This window comes from Sceloporus occidentalis, unplaced genomic scaffold (assembly GCF_023333645.1).
Source record: "Sceloporus occidentalis isolate IW3139 unplaced genomic scaffold, rSceOcc1.0.p SCAF_14, whole genome shotgun sequence".
Taxonomy (NCBI): Eukaryota; Metazoa; Chordata; class Lepidosauria; order Squamata; family Phrynosomatidae; genus Sceloporus; species Sceloporus occidentalis.
In genome coordinates, this window is record NW_028316994.1 from 13,527,995 (window position 1) to 13,548,983 (window position 20,989).

Consider the following 20,989-nt stretch of genomic DNA (forward strand, 5'->3'; position numbering starts at 1 on the left):
GACGCTCTAGGCATCCCTGAAGCCGGCAGCCTCTCTATTGCCACCAACAAGGGACGTTAAAGAACTTTGGTCGAGTGGTCGGCTCTTTGACGTCACATCCGGGGGAACCTTAAAGCTGGCTGCTCTAGCGCGATAATAGAGCCGTCCTTCTCTACTGCTCTCCGCGCGGCGCTCTAGCCTCCCTCCTCTCTCTCTCTTAACGGTGGGAGCGAAAGGAAGGAAGAGAGGAGCCGCCGCCGGGCGGAAGGGAAGCAATAGTCCCCTCAATGCTAACACAGAGAAAGGCCCTACGAGGCAAAGCCGGGCGGAAGTGACGTCCATCGCCGGCCCTCGGTTGGGTGGGCGGAAGAGACTTCCGGCTCCGGGAGACGAGAGGGGCAAAGAAAGAAGGGGGAGGCGGAGGGCGCGCGAGGCGGCGGCCCCGGGGTCTCCCTCGCCTCTCCCGCCGCCATGGAGGTGAGGGACCCCCGGCCGGGCTGCCCCCTCCGCTGGATGAGACCCACGGCTCCGGCTGGGTTTCACAGCCCTTCTGGGAACGGTCCATGAGGGCAGGCTCTAAGGGGGACCTAAGCCTTTTGTCTTGGAAAGGGTCGGGGAGGAGGCTGGGTGCTGCGTGGACGCTGCCTTCGCCAGAGATGCTTGTAAAGGCTCCTCCTTGGTTCACAAAAGCAGAAGAGGGGTCGGGTGCTGGGTGGACATTCCCTTCCCCTACATGCTTGCCAGGGCTCTTCCTAGATTCAGGGAAGGGGAGGAGGTTGCCATTGCCAAAGATGCGTGTCTGGCTCCTATATGCATGGATTTGGGTAAAGGCAGGTAAAGATGAGGCCTAAGATGTGTGTCAGGCTCTCATCCTCCTGGATTCAGGGAGGGCTGTAAGACAGGTAAAGATGGGGCTCTACCCTGAAGGCCAGGGGAGGAGGTTGGGTGCTGTGTGGACCCTCGCCTTGCCAAAGATGTCTGCCTGGCTTTTACATGCTTGTAAAGATTCAGAAACACAGAAGAAGGGTCGGGTGCTGGGTGGACATTCCCTTCCCCTACATGCTTGCAAGGGCTCTTCCTAGATTCAGGGAAGGGGAGGAGGCTGGGTGGTGTTGCGTATGGACGCTGCCATTGCCAAAGGTGCGTGTCTGGCTCTTACATGCTTCTGGAGGCTTCTTCTGAATTGGGATGAGGCTGTAAGGCAGCTAAAGATGAGGCTCTACCCAGAAAGTGAGGGGAGGAGGTTGGGTGCTGCATATGGACACTCCCCTTCCCAAAGATGCATGTCTGGCTCTTATGTAGTTATAAAAGTTGGATTTGGATAAAGGCAGCTAAAGATGAGGACTAAGATGCATGTCTGCCTCTTATCCTCCTGGATTGAAGGAAGGCTGTAAGGCAGGTAAAGACAAGGCTTTACCTTCAGGAAGGGGAGGAGACTGGGTGCTGTGGCATCCTTTGCCAAACATGCGTGTCTGGCTCTTACATGCTTGCAAAGACTCATCCTGAATTGGGAGAAAGCATTAAGGCAGGTAAAGATGAGGCCTAACATGCATATCTGGCTCTTACATGTTAGTAAAGACTCCTCCTCTGGGAAGGCTGTAAGACAGGTAAAGATGGGGCCCTACCTTGAAGGTGAGGGTTGTGTAGACGCTCTCCTTGCCAAAGATGCGTGTCTGGCTCTTACATGCTTGTAAAGGCTGCTCTTGGATTCAGGTTAAGTCAGGTAAAGATGTGGTCCAAGATGCCTGCCCTGCTCTTATTCTCCTGGGTTCAGGGAAGCCTGTGAGGCAGGTAAAGATGTGGCTCTACCTTGACGAAGGTGAGGAGGTTGGGTGCTGTGTGCATGCTCCCTTTGCCAAAGATGTGTGCCTGGCTCTTATATGTTTGTAAAGGCTGCTCTTGGATTTGGGTAAAGGCAGGTAAAGATGAGGCCTAAGATGTGTGTCTGGTTTATGTTCTTGGTTCAGGGGAACCTGTAAGGCAAGTAAAGATAAAGCCTAATATGTGTGTCAGGTTCTTATTCTCCTGGATTGAGGGAAGGCTTTAAGGCAGGTTAAGATGAGGCTCTACCCTGAGGAAGGGGAGGAAGTGGACATTTCTTTTGCCAAAGATGCACATCTGGCTTTTATATGCTTGTAAAGGCTCCTCCTGAACTGGGAGAAGACTGTAAGGCAGGTAAACATGAGGCCTAACATGAATGTTTGTAAAGACTCCTCTTGGGTTCAGGGAAGGTTCTGAGGCAGGTAAACATGAGGACTAAAGTGTGTATCAGGCTCTTATATGCTTGTAAAGATTCTTGGGTTCAGGGAAGGCTGTAAGGCAGGTAAAGATGAGGCTGTACCCTGAAGGTGGGGGAAGGAGTCTGGATGCTGTGTGGATGCTGCTCTTGCCAAAGATGTGTGTCTGGCTCTTATATGCTTGTAAAGGCTGCTCTTGGATTCGGATAAAGGCAAGGTGTAAGATGCGTGTCTTGCACTTATCCTCCTGGGTGCAGGACAGGCTGTAAGGCAGGTAAAGATGAGACTCTGTCCAAGGAAGGGGAGGCTGTTGGGTGCTGTGTGGATGCTCTCCTTACCAGAGATGCATGCTTGACTCAAATGCTTGTAAAGGCTCCTCCTGGATTCAGGCAAGGGTGTAAGGCAGGTAAGATGAGGCCTAAGATGCTCTTACATGCTTGTGAAGACACCTGCTCAACTTGTGGAAAACTGTAAGGCAGGTAGAGATGAAGCTCTATCCCAAGGAAGAGGCTGAGGCTGGGGCTGTGTGGATGTTTCCTTCAGCTAAGATGCATGTCTGGCTTTTATGTGAGTGTAGAGACTCCCTCTGAATTGGAGGAAGACAGTAAGGTAGGTAAAGGTGAAGCTGTACGCCAACACACAGGAAGAGGTTGGGTGCTGTGGACGTTTCTTTCACCTGTGCTGTGTAAGGTACTGCACTTAGGGCGGAAAAATGAAAAGCACAGATACAGGATGGGGGACACCTGGCTGAATGAAACTACATGTGAAAGGGACCTAGGAGTCCAAGTAGACCACAAGTTGAACATGAGTTAACAGTGTGATGCGGCAGCTAACAAGGCCAATGCGATTTTAGGCTGCATCAATAGAAGTAGAGTGTCTAGATCAAGGGAAATAATAGTGCCTCTCTAGTCTGCTTTGGTCAGGCCCCACCTGGAATATTGTGTCCAGTTCTGGGCACCGCAATTCAAAAAGGATGTTGAGAAATTGGAGCATGTCCAAAGGAGGGCTACTAAAATGGTGAAGGGTCAGGAAACCATGTTGTATGAGGAATGCCTTAGGGAGCTGGGGGTGTTTAGCCTGGAGAAGAGAAGGTTAAGAGGTGATATGATAACCTTGTTTAAATATTTGAAGGGATGTCATATTGAGGAGGGAGCAAACTTGTTTTCTGCTGCTCCAGAGACTAGAATGCAGAGCAATGGATGCAAGCTGCAGGAAAAGAGATTCCACCTCAACATTAGGAGGAACCTCCTGACAATAAGGGCTGTTTGACAGTGGAACAGACTCTCTCTGAGTGTGGCGGAGTCTCCTTCCTTAGAGGTCTTCAAACAGCGGCTGGGTGGCAATCTGTCTGGGATGCTTTGATTTAGATTTCCTGTATGCCAGGGGGTTGGACTGGATGGCCCTTGTGGTCTCTTCAAACTCTATGATTCTATGACATTTCCTTTCCCTAAGATGTGTGTCTGGCTCTTATATGATTGTAAAGACTCCTCTTGAATTTGGAGAAGGGTGTCTGGCAGATAAAGATCATTCTCTGACCTGAGGAAGGGGAGGAAGTTGGGTGCTGTGTGGACATTTCCTTTCTCTACATGCTTATAAAGACTCCTGGTTTCAGGAAAGGCTGTAAGGCAGGTAAAGATGAGGTCTAACACACATGTTTGGCTTTTATATGCTTGTAAAGACTCCTTCTGAATTGGGGGAAGAGTGTGAAGGAGGTAAAAATGAGGCTCTATCCTGAGGAAGGGGAGGACGTTGCGTGCTGTGCGGACGTTTCCTTTGCCTATATGCTTGCAAAGACTCCTTCTGGATTCAGGGAGGGCTGAAAGGCAGGTACAGATGAGGCTTTCCCCTCAAGGAAGGGGAGGAGGTTGGGGCTGTGTGGACATTTCTTTCACCTAAGATCCATGTTTGGCTTTTATATGCATTTAAAGACACCTGAAACGACTGCAAGATTGGATTGGAAAAAGGAAACTGACACAGTGGGTAAAAAGTTAAGAGCAGCAACAAGGCAGGTTTGTGTGAGGGAGTATGTAGCTCGAAAAGTCAGGATAGGTGGAGTCCTGTAGAGCAATGGCTCCCAAATTTTGGTCCTCCTGCTCCCAGAATTCCTTACAGGTGGCTAAGGTGGCTGGGACTTCTGGGAGCTAAAGTCTGAAACATCTGGACAACCCTAGTTGGGAACCACAGATGTAGGTACTCTGGTGGAATGGAGATAACAAAGTTTTGGTTGAGTGAAATGTTGCAAAGATGTGATCCCTGATGTGTATGGGAAGTGAAATCTGGAGTGGTATAGATGTGAGAGTCTAGGTCTAGCATGAACCCATGTGCATTACAGTGGACCCTCCCCTTACATGGGGAAATCTGTTCTGGATCCCCCTATGTAAGGGGAAATCCGAGTATGTTCGCGTCTCATTGCAAACAATGGGGTGCATGCTCGCGGCTTGAGGCAGCACAGGCATGTGCGCCATTACTTTTATCATCGCACAGCTTCTGCATGAGCTGGAAGCTGTATATAGTGCTCTCGCATATGATGTGGGCGCACTGTATTTTATAATATATTTACAAATATAGACTGCTTTGTTGTTGTTACACCCCTTCAAGTCCATGTTGCGGCAAGACAGTGGGTTGGCAAGATTTATTCAGAGGAGATTTGACATTGCCTTCGTGTAAGGCTGAGAGATTATGTATGACTCTAGAGACCAGACTTTAATTCCCTGCTTGGCCATGGAAACCCATGGGGTGACCTTGACTAAGTCACATAGTTTGAGTCCCAGAAAACCCTGTGATATGTTGCCTTAGTGTTGCCATAAATCAGAAATGACTTCAAGACACAGAACAACAACAAAGGCTGAGAGAGCATGTCTTGCCTAATGTCACCCAGTGAGTTTCCTTAGCTGAATAGTGGTATTATCTCTGGCATCTCAGAGTCCCAGTGCAGTACTGAAACTGCTACACTGCACTGTCCTTTCAAATGTATGAGAGAGTGAATAGCTGAGTGAGTGCCTTTTGGGGGTGGGGGAAAAAGGAGAACTAGCGTGGTGTAGTGCTTTGAGTGTTGGACATACTCTGGAGATCAGGATTTAGTGCCCCACTCTACCATGAAAACCCACTTGGTTACTGTGGGCAGGTCACACTCACACCCTCAGAAGATGGTAATGGGAACCTCCCTAGAATCATAGAATCATAGAGTTGGAAGAGACCACAGGGGCCATCCAGTCCAACCCCCTGCTATGCAGGAAATCACAATCAAAGCATCCCCGACAGATGGCCATCCAGCCTTTGCTTGAAGACCTCCAAGGAAGGAGACTCCACTACACTCCGAGGGAGTTTGTTCCACTGTCAAACAGCCCTTACTGTCAGGAAGTTCCTCCTAATGTTGAGGTGGAATCTCTTTTCCTGCAGTTTGCATCCATTGCTTCGGGTCCTAGTCTCTGGAGCAGCAGAAAACAAGCTTGCTCCCTCCTCAATATGACATCCCTTCAAATATTTGAACAGGGCTATCATATCACCTCTTAATCTTCTCTTCTCCTCTGAAAAAACTCGCCAAGGAAACCCTGTGATAGGGTCACCATAAGTCAGAATTGACTTGGAGGCCCACAACAGCAATGAGTAGATTGGAGCCACAGTAGTATGGTGGTTTGAGTGTTAGACTGTGACTCTGGAGACCAGGGTTCAAATCCCAGCTTGGCCATGTAAACCCACTGGGTGATGTTGAGCAAGTCATGCTCTTAGTTTCAGAGGATGGCAATGCAAACCACCTCTGAAGAAACTTGCCAAGAAAACTCCATGATCAGGTCACCTTAGCATCCCCTTATATCGGAAAAGACTTGAAGTCACACTACAACAAAGAGGAGATAAAATTAATAAACCTTGAATTCTTTCACTCCTTGACTTTAGAGAAAGCTGTGTACCAGCTGTCCCCTGATACTTCGTTGCACCCAGCACTACTTATCTTACCCTTATTGTGTATTCCATATAGGCTGAATTACCAGTGTTGTGTGGTGATTTGAGTGTTGGACTAGGTTACTGGGAGGCCATGTTCAAATCCCTGCTCAAGCATGGAAACCTGGGTGACCTTGGGCAAGTTATATTCTCAGCTTCAGAGGGAGGCAAAGACAAAAACTCCTCTGAACACATTCTCCCAGGAAAACCTTGTGAAGGCCTCTTTAGGGTTGTCATAACTCAGGAACAACTTGAAGGCGCACAACCACCACCACTGTGTGGATGTAGTGATGTCTTTGTTCATCCACAAGGACAAGGTAGCTCGAGAGAGCCCTTATGCAGGTTATGCCCTGCAGTATCTTTCTGGGTGGAGATCAAAATGGTGTCTGGCTTGCGTTTATTGGAAGGTAGCTTGGTGTTCAGTGGTGACCTATTTTTGAAAGCTGAACCTGGCCAGTTCTACTTGATACACAAGGGCCATTGTGTGTTCAGCTCGTGAAGTGGCTAGAGTAGGTTCAAAAACTGTTTTGTCTTTGACAGTGAGTGTGTATGTAATTGTTTGAAGACAACTGCATAGGCATCCCAGAATACATTATTATCTTTCAACCTATACTTGGTTAAGCCCCTCTTACAGGAAAGGTTTGGGCAACTACTTGTTTGGTTGCTAGACAACTGAAATGTGCTTTCTCCCATTCTGCATTGCAGAGCCAATGTGGTACAGTAGTTAAGGCTGTTGGATTGTGAACTGGAGGTCTAGGTTCAAATCACTGCTGAGTCAGGAAACACACTGAGTGACTTTGGGTCCATCACTATTTCTTTCAGCTTGACCTGCTTCAGAGGGTTGTTGTATGGATAAAGTGGGGAGGAAGAAAGCCATATGTATCACTAATCTCATTGGAGGAAAGGTGGGATCCAGTGAATAAGACTTTGATTGTAAAATACAAGAATCTTTTTCTTCTCAGTCTCCTCACATCCATTTGCCCTCTTCTTACATTGAGAACAGGAGGCATTCAGTATATCAAATATGGTCTAGTGCAGCCTCTAACAACCTAGGGCCTTTCAGATATTTTGGACTGCAGCTCCCATCAGCCATAGCCTTTATGGCAGGTGGTCAAGAATGTCGAGAATTGTTTCTGACACATCTAGTGAGCATCAGGCTGGTGAAAGCTGACCTGTTGCATGGTGCAACACAGTTTTGATGCAGCTGCCCCTTGTCTTCTCTAAGCTGACATATTTTTCATCCATGGGCTGATGTTCATCAGCCTTCCATGGAGGGCACTAAAATTGAGGTATGCTGCCAAGAACCAGTGAGGTCCATGCTTGTCTCGGCGAAATGTCAAGTTTCTCATGGAAGCCATTGTTGAGCTAAGAAATGATGATGGAATATGCAGTGTCTGATTTAGAGTAGTGGCTGGACAGATCAGTGGTGAGCTGTTCAATTTCTGGCTTCCTCATATCAGTGCAGTCCCTGGCCTCCAATCCAGCTGTGGGAATTGTGCCATCCAAAAACTCTAAACAGCTGCTTGATCTGCAGTCATTTCTGGGTGATGATCTGTGTGCTGCGGAAAGCTTTGTTAGCAGATTCTTGCTCCTCAAAGAGCTGCTTAAAGGAATCACAACAATTTGGCTTTATTTATTTGGTTTTTTGGTTGGCAGTCTTTTTGTTGGACCCCTGGGGTCAGATATTTAACCCATATCTTACGAATGTGCCTTATAATCAGACTGTTGGGCCTTCTATCCTAGTATTTTCAGTTCTGGCAGCAAAGCTTCTCTAAATTTTGGAACAGACTTCTTTCCTTACTCTAGCTGGAGATCCCTGGTATTCTCCAATGCAATTAGTAACCAGGCCCAGTTCATAGTTTTCAAGATCAGACAAGGTTACGTGCATTCATGGTGGTGTGGTGTAATGCAGATATATCTCTACTGAAGAACAGACAAATTGTCTCCATTGGAGAAAGTGGAAACTGCTCTAGAATTGATGCCCTCTACTTATTGCCTTTCAGAAATTTCAGACACATTCACCCTTTTCAGTTCAGATGACATTACACAGAGTTCTCATGCAGCTGGTGTAATTGGTCAATAGTTGATCTTTCTGGGCCAGAGAGACAGGAGCCACTAACTATTGACAGTCTTGATTTTTGAATGTTTTTTGAGAAACACACAGTCTCCCTTATCTGAAACGCTTACAACCAGAAGTGTTGTGGAATTAGGATTTTTTTGGATTAGCAGTATTTGCTTATATGTTCGTGAAGTGTCTTGGAGAGGGGACCCAAATCTAAACAAAAAATCATTTATGTTTCATATACACCTTATACACATAGCCTGAAGGTATTTTTTTAACAATAGTTTTAATAATTTTATGCATGAAACAGGGCCCGAACAGACAGACCAAAATAAAGCTGCTTCAGGTCACTTTGGAGGTATGCTATTTAAATGATGCATGCATCCTAAGAGGCTAGAAGCTGCGCTAAAACCATGCTCCAGTCCTAAGGACTGGAGTGCAGCTTTGGCGCAGCTTCTGGCCTCTTAAGATGTGTGTGTCATTTAAACAACATACCGCCAAAGTGACCTGAAGCAGCTTCATTTTGGCCTGTCTGTTCAGGCCCAAAGTTTGTGTACCCTCAACCATCAAAAGGCAAAAGTGTCACATAGGAGGCTGATCCCATGAAAAAGTTTTGGTTTTTGGAATTCTGGATAAGGGAGACTCACCCTGTAGTTTTATTTTAAGTGGGTCAGTGTGGTATAGTGCAGACCTCCCCCACAGTGGTGACTTCCACATGAATTGGACTATAACTCTCATCAGCTCCCAAATACCATGGTGATGTGGCTTGTAATCTGACACAGCTGGAGGGTGTCAGGTTGTGGGAAGATGGATCACAGTATCAAAGCAGGCCCGGGTAGACTTGGGTTCATATTCCCAGCTGTGGCCACAAAGGGTAGTAGATACCCCAACCCAATTTGTCTGTCTGAGCCTAGCATACCTCATAAAGCTTTTGTGATAATAAGAGATGGGGACAGAGGAATTCTGCATTCTGGTCTGAGTCTCTTAGAGGAAGAGCAAAGTAAAAGTGGAATAAAATCCAGTCACACATGCTTTGGGAGTGATCATAAGGGCCTACATCACATATTTGTTGTGTACCAGTAGGATCTTACTTTACTGTGGATTTGTCTAGATGTATCTGGTATATTTTAACAACATACTTGTGGTGTTGGTGGTGAATTAGGAAATATAAATTGGCTGCTAATGTTCTCTTTTCTCTCTTTAAGTTCCCAGGAGGAAATGAGAATTACCTGGCGATCACTGGAGCAACCCATCCCTTCTTGTCAGGAGCTGAGGTGAGATGAATAAAGGGTTGCTTCCTGGCACTGCAGAAGAGATTGCGGCAGGATACAAAGCATCTGTGCCAAATGACAGGAGTGAACGGAGAGTCTGCCATCCATAGCTCAGTGGTAGAGCACATGGTTCATCCTGAGTTTTGTCCTTGGGTCCTCAGTTTGAAAGGATCGGGTAGAGAGTTGTGTGTAGAGGCCTTTCAGTGAGGCTAGGTTAAGACATTCTGAAGCATTAAGACAGGAGTAGGCAATGGCATGTGACCCAGAGGCTAATTTTTCCCCCAGGCACCCCATGGGTTGCACCTCTCGACTACAATCCAAATACCTCTGTCTTCCTTTCTAGCGCTTCTCAAAAGGGTGACAGAGAGTGACGTTGCACCCTTTTGAGAGGGGACTGCAGAGGAATATGGTAATATTTGCGAGTAGTATGTTCTGTGGTGGAATGGGGCTGTTTTTTCTGTCATATTTTCACAGGTTTGGAGGCTTACTGTCTAATTCGGGGGCAAATGTTGCCTAAAAATCACACCATTTATTTTTTAAAAATTGGGGGGGGGGGGGCTTGAGAGGCCACAAAACTGAGGTCTGTGAACCAGATGTACACCTAATGACAAGCTGAACGGGTCTTCTAGCACTAGTCCTCAAATTTCTAACAGAAAGGTTCAACTTAGCATCACCATCAGTTGGAAACAGTTTGAAGGCAGACAACACACACACACAATCTGAACAGCTAAAACAGGGATAAGAATTATGTTACCTGTGTGAGGTTTTGGATGGCTTGTGGGCGCCCAGACATAATCCAGTTATGGTTATTTTGGGAGTTTAAAAATGAGGGATTCCAGCCAGAATAAACAATATCAAGTTAGGTGAGCAACACTTAACCAGGTTTAGGGCCCCATCTGAGGTTTCTATGCCTACATTAAACTTTCTCTTCTTCTTTCCCATTCAGACTTTCCACACACCAAGCTTGGGGGATGAAGAGTTTGAGATCCCACCCATTGCGCTGGACGCCGACCCCTCCCTGGCTGTTGCTGATGTTGTTGGCCACTTTGATGACCTAAGTGACCCTGTGACTGCTCCAGATGCCAGCTTCTCAGCCCAGTATGGTGTGCAGGCACTTGACATACCTGTGAGCATTACCCACAGCCTCATGGAGCAAGGTGGAGGGCTGCTGAGCAGCGGGTTGGCTATGGTGAGTCTGGGGGTATTTGTTTCTATGGAAGATGGCATGAACACAAGGTATGGTAATGGAGTAAATCATGAGTAGCCAGATTATATGACTAATTGGCAGTAAGGTATATTCCTCTCCAAATTTGGTTTGGGAGTAACTGTGTGTTGGCTTAACACTTTAGCCCAGCTTTCCCCAACCTGGTGCCCTTCAAATATTTTGATTAAACACCCATAATTCCCAGCCATAAACTCTTCTGGCTGCTGCCAATTGGAGATGTAGTCCAAAACAGGTGGAAGGCACCAGCATGTGGAAGACTATTGTAGGCTAAGGCACTAGTTTCAATCTTAGCTGTCTTTCCTGACCCACTCCCATGTCAAGGTTTGCTTTATGAGAATAGAAAAAATTCCAGAAACACCCATGCTGTTCTACTTATGCAGGACTGAGCAACTTTGGTGGGTCTGGGACCAATGTTCTACCCCAGGGACACCTTTGAGGACCACATAGATGGCAAAAATGCCCCAAATACTCAGAAATGGCCAGATGTCTGCTTCAGGTTTGAAAAATTGGTGGGTTTTTTTAATGTTAAACAATGCAGGGGGCCCTGTTAGAGAGCTCTGGTGCCACAACAAGCTACAGTTTCTAGAATTCCATAGCATTGAGTGATGGCAGTTAAAGTGGTGTCAAACTGGATTATTTCTGCAGTGCAGATGCAGCCATGCTGAGTTGTTTTGTAAAAGATAAGTGGGTGGATCTGTGCATACCTCCCTTCATATGATGATCTCCATGACCTGAATTGTGTCTCCTCCTCCATCCTTCTCCACCCCATTCTTTTTCAGGACTTAGATCATCCCATGGAGAGTCAGTACAGTGCTAACCCACCTGTCACCATTGATGTGTCTATGACAGACATCAGCTCCAGCCTCATGGGACATGGGCAGCTGACCACCATTGACCAGTCAGAGCTCAGCTCTCAGCTGGGACTCAGCCTAGGGGGTGGTTCCATCCTGCCTCCTGCAGCCCAGTCACCTGAGGAGAGGCTCTCCCCTACTCCCTCACCCACAAATTCCATGCCTGAGGAGGAACCAGAAGAGATCAGACGGGTAAGTCTCAACAAGCCGAGGCTTCTACCTTTTGCACAAAGCTAGTGGGCTACGGATGCTGTGCGTTGTTTTTCCCAGAACTCTCATCTTCAGGGAACCATTCCTGACCTTGTCTATCTCTGTCCTGTAGCAAGTGTCTGTCGCTAAGCCAACTGTCACAGCATCAGTAATGCCCATGCCAGTCACGGTGCCCACTGTAGTGCTGGAAGCAGTGAAGAAGCAGAAACCAGCCAAGAAACAGAAAAAGAAGAAAGACCCGAATGAGCCCCAGAAACCCGTCTCAGCCTATGCTCTGTTCTTCCGCGACACACAGGCAGCCATCAAGGGGCAGAACCCCAAGGCCACCTTTGGAGAAGTGTCCAAGATCGTGGCCTCCATGTGGGACAGCTTGGGGGAGGAGCAGAAACAAGTATGTACCTGAGGGGTGGGGTGGGACAGGAATGTTGAGATCAAGTTGGGAAGGGAGGGGGAGGGGGAGTACTGAAGAACTGATAAAGAGACCATATTATTATTATCTTCTGAAGTTCAAGGATGAAGCCTTTGGGAGATCTTGACCATACAAAGCAGGCTTTTTTTTTTTAGCATGGATGGGAAACCCCAGGTGTTGTTGGAATGTAGCTCCCATCCACACTAGCCAATATGGCCAAGTATGTGGGATAATGGATATTTTTATTTTATTGAATAGTAATTTATTATATTGAAGTCTAGAAATATCTGGAAGGCTACTTCTGATTCATAGGGTCAGTTTCTTGGTCCCTCAGCTCCAGTATGATCTCTTGTGGAATTGCAGTTGTTTTAAGGTCTCAGGAGAGGGGATTTCCCCCCAGCTGTTCCTAATCTGGGTCCTTAGAAATGATAATTTGGGGGCTAACAGGCCGGCTTGAAGCTCCAGCATGGGGGTGTGGTATTTTGACACCATATTAGCATTATGCCAGTGTCATGCCGCACACACAACTACATGGTTGGGGATGTTACGATGCTCGGTTGGCGCGGCATTTAGATACACTGTGCCAAAGGAGAGCCAAAAAGCTGCTGCAAGTATGCTTTTTGCCAGCACTAAAAGGAGTGGCATTTTGCTGTTCTTTTTAGCATGGGAAAAACACCGGAACTAGGCCACGGTATGTGGTTGCCATGGCCCCAATCTAGTGAGGAAAGGGGCGGCGGGACACCACTCCAAAGGGGCAGTCCGTTTTGCCCCTTGGTGAACTAAACATGGTTGCTGTGCTGTTCTTGTGCTACATGAGGAAAGGAAACGGGGACTCAAATTGGGTTATTTCTCTGTTCTCTCTTGTCTGTTGGGCCAAGGTTTCCCCGCTTAACACTGGAAAAAACAATAACTCTGCTTTCAAGGAACTCTCATATCTTGATGATAAGACCAATGGCCTAATTTCGAGTAGTTTCTGTTGCCTCGTTAAATCTGCATAGCATAAGAAATATTGTCCTACTATTTTATACTTTATATCAGGAATGGGTAATGTTAGTGTGCCCAGAAGCATATTTTTTTGCCCTTCAGTCCCTTAAAGGGCTGCATGGACTGCTGCAAAAAAGGGGAGGGAGCAGAATTCAGAACTAGCTGGAAGTCTTCTAGGTTTTTTAAAGCTTATGCACTTGTGATGTGGAACAGTGGAAGCCCACAGCAGAGGCACTTTGCCCCTTATGACTATTCAGTCATACAGGAGAAAGGGCCTCTCCTAAAATGGCTCTTAGGGTGAAAAAGCCTCCTCACAAATGAATTGAGATTCTTTTGAGTTAATTCCCATTGTCTTAATCAGAGTTGATCAGTCAGCTCATTTTTGCAGCTTATATATTTGTGGTAGACATTTTGCAGTGTTCAAGTGCTTTGGAATACATCTTCCATTATTCATTGTTATAATCAAAAGTATCTGGAGGATGTCAGTAGGTTACTGCTGTTGTATCAAATACTTCAGATTACATGTACATTTATTTTATAACTTTCACAAATCACTGAGGGAAGCCAAAGATCTGCAGAGGATGTTCAGGCAGTAAATCGCTGATCTTTCAAAGAGGAGTATGACATTCTCTGCAACAGCCTCCCTTTCCCCTTGCAGGTGTACAAGCGGAAAACAGAGGCAGCAAAAAAAGAATATTTGAAAGCATTGGCAGCCTATCGTGACAACCAAGAGTGCCAGGTAAGAGAAATTTGCCTTAGTACTCCTGATCCCTGTGCCCTCCTGGGAGAGCTTGTATGATGCCTTACTGAGCCCTACTACTTAGCTTTGCTTGAAGGAAATGCTATAGGGAGCTGGCTTGTTACCACACTTAGTCCTTGTTCTATCTAGCCCAGAACTATATCTGCTGTCAAGCAGCTGTTACCTGCATGTTTATGTGCTCCTTGATCCTTGTAGCTTATGCATGGAGAACTTTTGACCTGCTAAATGTTTTGACCTAAAATACCTATCTGACCCATATGTAGTGTCCAATGGAAAGGGATTGTCGGAGTTGTAAGCTGTAGATTCCTCACTCCTGTTTTAACTAGAGATGCTCAGGATTGAAAATGAGGCCTTCAGTAGGTGAAGTATATGATCTGAATTAAGTCCCTTTTGGATAGTTCAGTTCATGGCCTTTGCAATGAGAAATGATGGCTGTATGACTAGCAACCATTTTGTAATGGCCTGCAGATCGAGCAGGACATACATAGTTACCTTTCTTTCATAAGTTCTCATGCCTTTCCCTGCCTCACTTGAAAGGAGAATAGATGTTCCTCCTTGCTCTTCTCTTCCAGCCAGGATTGCAAAGGATTCTGTGGTTCTCTAAACAGCCATTGGACAAAGTGGGGGGACAGAGGATTCATCCACCACTGTCACACAAAAACAATTAAAATCTAACAAGCTATTTTTCCATGACGTCCCCCTCACTTTCCATTTTACATGAACTTTCCTATGGGCCAACTGCAATTTTTTTGTTCAGCCTAAAACTGAAAGTTGAACTCACCTCTGGTGGTGCCTTCTGTGTTTTCAGGGTGGTGGAAGATGGTTTTAAGTAAATCCACAGCTCCTCAAGGCCCTTCCAATTTACCTTTTTCAGGTGTTCTGCCTCCCAATCAGAGGCTTGAGGTTTCATGGGCCAGGAGCAGGGGGGAAAAGGCATTGGGAACTGCACTTTGCCAACCCCTGCTTCAGCCTTTTGGAAGCTTTTTTCCCTTCCCCAGGTCCTGGAATGTCCTTGCCAGAGTGGCTATTGGTCCTAAGAGGAGGGTAATTCTAAGAGGTGGGAAGGCCAAAAAATGATGTTTTCTAGCTCTGCTTTCCTCTCCTTTTTCCTGTAGAAACACTGAATTTTCTGACATAGATTCCTGAGCTTTTCTGAGTTCAGAACAGAAGGTGTCCTGTAATACACTGCTTCATAAACTATCTGATTATTAAGGGGACCAGCAAGGTTTTCCTCCAGAATCTGATAAGGACAAACACAATATTTGTGTTCATTGAGAGAACTGTTTCTTTCCTGCAGACTCACAGTGGGCCAGCAGCCAACAGCTCACAGTATTGGTCCACAGTGATACCACTTTGCATAGTACTTGTTGTATGTAGCTGCCCCGGATTTTTTTGGCGGGGAGATTCTCTTACATTTTTGACTTAGTTTATCCGCTTTCTCTCCTCAGACGGTTGTCGAAACAGTGGAACCGGACCCAATCTCCTCACCACCAGAGCAAGTGGCCCCAGTCGTGGAAGCCACTTCTTCGCCAGCCCCGATGCCGCCCACCCCGCCGGCACTTGAGAGCCCCCCACCTCCTCCAACGATTGTCCCTGCCCAACCCACTGTGGTGGTGACCTCCAGCGCGGGGCCCCAGGCAACCGGCCAGACCAGCATTACCAAGATCATCATCCCCAAGCAGATGCTGCCCTCCTCATTGGCAGTGTCGTCGCAAGGGGGTGTGGTGACAGTCATCCCCGCCACCATGGTGACCTCGCGAGGCATCCAGCTGGGGCAGCTGCAGGCTGGGACAGGCACCACCCAGATTGTCACTCGTTCGGTATTGGCAGCAGCTGCAGCAGCTGCAACATCCATGCATCTCCCGCGCCTCCAGCCCCCACCCCTCCAGCAGATGCCTCAGCAGCCCCCAGCCCAGCCAGTCACCATCCTCCAGCAGCCCCCTCCCCTACAGGCCATGCAACAGCACCCTCTCCAGCAAAAGGTGCGCCTCAACCTTCAGCAGCCCCCGCCCCCCTTGCAAATTAAGATCCTGCCCCCACCTGCCCTGCAGATCCAGCCCATTGCCCTGCGGACGGAAGAAAGCAGCCCCGAAAGGCCCAGCACTGAGCTTCAAACGTCTCCTGAGTCTGTGGATGTGGTACCAGAGGTGAGGAGCACTGGGGAATAAGGAGCATCTGCTGGATATCTGGCTTTCACCAACCTTTATTATATCAGTGATAAGGGTAGGCAGTTGAAGGAGGGGAAACATTATTTCTAGCAAAGCTGATTTCTCTGTTTAAGGGCTATATTCTAGAGCAGGAGTGGAAATAATTGGTTGCTATTTATGGGCCTTCAGGTCAGCTCCAATTTATGACAACTCTTAAGGGTTTTCTTGCTGAGATTTATTCTGTGAATGTTTACCTTTGCCTTCCTATGAGGCTGAGAGAGTGGGTTGCTCAAGGTTAGCCAGTGAGTTTCTCTGGCTGAGCAGGGATTTGATTTCTCGTCTCCCAGAGTCCTAACACACTACACTATATTGGATCTAGGAATAATTCATCTGAGAGTAAATCCCATTGATTCCAGTAGAATTTATTTTCATGTAAATAGGCCATGTAAACCTAGTGGATGGGCAAAACACTCTCAGCTTTGGAGGAAGGCAATGGCAAACTCCCTCTGAACAAATCTTACTAAGAAAACACTGTGTTCACCTTAGGGTTGCCATAAGTCAGACTAACCGTCTAACTAAAAGATTGTATGTACAGCGCTGTGTAAATTTACAGTGCTATATACATAAAGGTTAATAATAAGTCGGAAACAACTTGAAGGCATACAACAACAGCAAAATAGAAGTGTAGCTGCCATCATAGAGGGATTTAAAGAAACAAGGATAAATGACTGAAAAGGGGATACATTGTTTGCAGTGCCTATAGATTGCTTGTTGGCCCTTGGGAAGCCAAAAATATTTGGTATCTGCATGGGAAATTACCCAGCCCTCAGATAATGTTGGGCTGCTATATCCAGTATCCCACACCATTGGATTTGCTAGTGAGGGCTGCTGGAACTTGCTCTCTAAGAAAATGACATAATTCCCCTTAGGCTGTCTTCAGGCTAAGCATTAGGACTGTGTTCTGTGGAAGGGTGGAAATGTTTATATGGTGCATGGCTGTCAGGGAAGCTTTAGCTCATATTGCTACATGCTGTCCAGGTCAACTCCCAGCTTATGACAACCCTCTTCTGAGGTTTGAATCTCACTTAGGATTGATTCTTGCAGTACCAGCAACCCCAGACTGATTGAGGGATTTAGTGAGGTCATCCAAGCTCCTAAACTATTTGCCCCACTCTTGCAAGGGAGGGTATAGTGCAAAGCAAGTTTCTCTGGAAGACACATCTACATCTCTCAGGACAACCTGCACCAATATGGCTGAACTACAAATCCCAGAGTCCCCCAGCCAGAAAAGTTGGAGTTGTTGTCCATTCTACCAATATGGATGAAGACTGTTATCAACAAGGTTGCATGTAAATCTGCAAGTTCTACCTGTTTCAGGGGATGGTGACCTGAAAGGGGAAGAGGAAAAGCAAAATGTGACTTTATATTGCTCATTTGTAGGGAATGTATCTTTGGCCCAGGTGCAAGCCAAGATAAAACTGATGAAGGACATTTCTTTCCCTCCCAGGTGGAGTCCCCAACGCAAATGCACGTGGAGTTGGTGTCTGAATCACCGATGGCCATGTCACCTCGGCCTCGCTGTATCCGGGCAGGCTGTGACAACCCGCCTGTGGCCAACAGTGACTGGGACAACGAGTACTGCAGCAATGAGTGTGTGGTGAAACACTGCAGGTGTGTGTGTGAGAGACCTGCAGGTTTGTGTGCTCTGTGCTGCTTCCACCCAGCACCAGCCTAAAGAAAGATGGAGTGGAGAGCAGAGGCAGCAGTGATGCAAGAAAAGCTGCTGTGAAAGCCAGTATAAGCTGATCTGAGGAAATCTTGATGCTCATGTGGGTTGTGCCTTTCCCACGTTATAGAAGCCAAAGAAAATTTTTAATTATTCTTGCTTTATCTCTTATCTTGCAGTCGTGCCCAAACAGTTCTCAGACATTTTCATGAAATACCATCACAGAGACAGCTTATAGAGAATGCTTCACCACTGTCAGGGCTGGGGAAACTCTGGCTCTCTATATATTGTTGTATAGCAATTCCTATTATGCCTGATCAGAGTACAGGTGCATTGGGAAGGCAACAGGGACTGCCCTCTTTTACAGATTGGGACAATAAGGATTGGGTGTAATTCTAAAATATTTAATTTTAATACTTTTTTTGGTCATTTTTGCCCCTAAACCATTATGAAAGCCCTCAGTGAAAATGCACAAAAATATCCTCATCCCCTCCAAGTGCTCCAGAACTCCATTCTGTCCCCAAATACTGTTGCATTCCTGTGCAGTCCCTCTCAAAATGGCAGCAAGAAATGGTGTGACAATACTTCCTGCTGCCATTTTGAGAGGGACTGCAGAGGAAAATTGGAGGGGGGAAATTTGGGCTTGCTGTATGTGGTGGGAAGGAATTCAATCAGGACTTCGGGAGAATGCCCATTCCTGGTGAATTACATACAAATCAAGGACAGCCATACATATACTGGGATACATAAACTGCTTTAAAGCCACTGTCTGGGATAAGACAACAACTCACCAGGCAGTAGGGTCATGGAAAGATTTGTCTCTAGTTCCAGAATACTCAACCTCTTTTCCAGTGATCACACTGCAGATGTGGTTTAGTTTGCACATGTGAACATCCAGACCACATTAGTGGGTAAAGAATAATACCCAAGTCATAAATCCCATCTCATAGCAACATTCTGGTTGCAATAGGCATAAAACGTTAATGGGGAGAGTGGGAATTGTCTGACACACCTGATGATGTTGACCTTCCACTCTCAGTAGCCAGTGATGCGCTGCAGTTCAACATCTGGAAGCTACACAACTCTTGCGTATGGTTTACTATTGTGTATAGTGAAGCTTGTAGCTCTCCAGTAGTGCCAAGCAGTTCTCTCTGGGCATTGCTGTTAGACATAAATGGAGCTAAACGGAGGCTTTTGAAAAACAGTATGGGAGTATGATGGTCAGGAGAATATTTTGAATTGCAGAAAGATCTAAGTATTAAAAATGAAAGACTTTACAGTAACAAGTTCTAGCTTCAAACAGTGGAAGGTTACCAGGTGGGAAAAGAGAAGACAAGGCAGAAAGGGAAACAGTTGGTCAGGCATCTTTCAACTTGTAGCTTTACCCATACAAATCCCATCATGCCTAGCTGCCCTGTGTGCAGTGGACAGAAGTGAGAAGACTTGCATTACAAAATCTCTTGAGGGTGTTTAAGGACATCTTCTGGCAGAGGGGTGGAAACAGTGGCCATCCTGCTGTTTGATTCAGGCCCTAGCTCTCCCCCCCCCCCCCCCCCAATATGCATCTACACTAGAAATAATACAGTTTGACACCACTGCCATGGCATCATCTGACAGCATCCTGGGATTTGTAGTTTTGTGAGGCCCCAGTTCTCTAGTAGAGTTAAAGACTGTAAAAATACAAATCCCAGGATAGAGCTACAGCACTTAAAGTGGTGTTAAACTGGATTATTTCTACAGTATAAGTGCACCCTTTGAGGTTCTGGAAGTTGCAGTCCAACATCTTACACATTTTCCTCTAGTGAGGAGTATAGCTGGATGAAACCAATGCTGCTAAAAATAGGATATGCTGCAACATTTTGCTGCAGGCTTGAATGGTGTTTTGGCATGGTAAGATACTTATGGAAGTGCTTTTCCTCCACACCAAAGCCCACATTTCAGCAATGAAGTTCTACATGCCAGGTAGGAGAGTGTGTTTCTGCACAAACATGAATTACACAAAGAAGCTACACGTGAGTTCTATTTTATCTCTCACTTGCCTCCTGTTTTCTGTCTTTCTCTCACATGCAGGGATGTGTTCCTAGCTTGGCTGGCCTCCCGCAATTCCAACAACAATGTTGTCTTTGTGAAATAACCCTCAGCCTTTGGGGCAGGGAGGAAGCTACTGATTTTACGTCCCGGTGCACACTTTCCCCAAGGACAACCAAAAACAGATACAAGAATCGCCATGCAACTTTGGGGCTGGAGGGGGACACAGCAGGATTGTACATCATTTGGAGATCCTCTGCAGGAGAAGACATCCTTTTGGGGTGGGAGGGGATGGCTTGGATGCTCCAGACTTCTCCCCTTATTTTTTTTCTATATACTATCCCTTGATGTTTCTCTTAATGGAGCCAATTAAAGCTGGACAAGGGATATTGGAGGTGGCCTGCCGTGTACTTCTTGGGGAAAAAGAAGTAACCCTTCAACTTTGGGGTATTGGATTTTTCTTATTTGGAAGTATGGAAAAAAACCCATTTCCTAGGAGGATGAATAAAGGCCATCAAGGTGAAGGATCCTGAGATCTACATTCTCCAAAGCAGTATAGGGATGAATAACATGGAATTGCACCAAGAGAAGGCTTCTTTTGATTTTAAGGATGGGAAGCATGTGGCCTGACACTATCAGGGTGCAGTTCCCAGCATTCTCCATCATATAAGAGATGCTGAGAATTGCACCACCTGGAAGGTTGCATGAGTTCTATCTCAATATAGTCCATAGAGAAGAGGCTGTAAATTCCTCAGTAACCCTATTCTTCCCAGCAGTTAAACCATAAGTGTCTCCCTGGTCATTGTGACTGATGAGGCCTATTACAGAAACTGGAACTACAGAAGGGGAGGGCTGATATTCCAAGTACCAAAATGGTGCTAAAGCTTATTTGGGCTCTGCAGGAGTATGATAGCAATAAGCCATGGAGAGTGGGCAACTGTGCCCTCCCCCCAATGATTATTGAACAGTTCCCACCACCCCAACTGCTTAGGGCTGGTGAGAGTTGTAGGCCAACATTCACGGAAGGCCATAACTACTTGTTCCCTGGCTGTACTGGGCCCAGATGTTGGACTACAAGTCCCAGCATTCTTTGGAAACCAGAAAATGCACTAGGACTACAGTCCCTCCTTTGAAAGAGGCATAGATCTCATCCATGATCAC

At 46.5% G+C, this 20,989-nt stretch overlaps 1 protein-coding gene across 1 annotated transcript; it reads left to right on the plus strand.

The window, feature by feature from the left end:
• Positions 1-68: 68 nt before the first annotated feature.
• LOC149304126 (TOX high mobility group box family member 4-like) lies at positions 69-20,215 on the plus strand. The gene is made up of 9 exons (XM_089480189.1): positions 69-456; positions 9,423-9,491; positions 10,435-10,677; positions 11,493-11,756; positions 11,887-12,165; positions 13,826-13,906; positions 15,376-16,074; positions 17,582-17,745; positions 19,871-20,215. Exons 1-9 carry the CDS (start codon positions 451-453, stop codon positions 19,932-19,934), a joined length of 1,869 nt encoding a protein of 622 aa, XP_089336315.1. The 5' UTR covers positions 69-450; the 3' UTR covers positions 19,935-20,215.
• Positions 20,216-20,989: the final 774 nt, after the last annotated feature.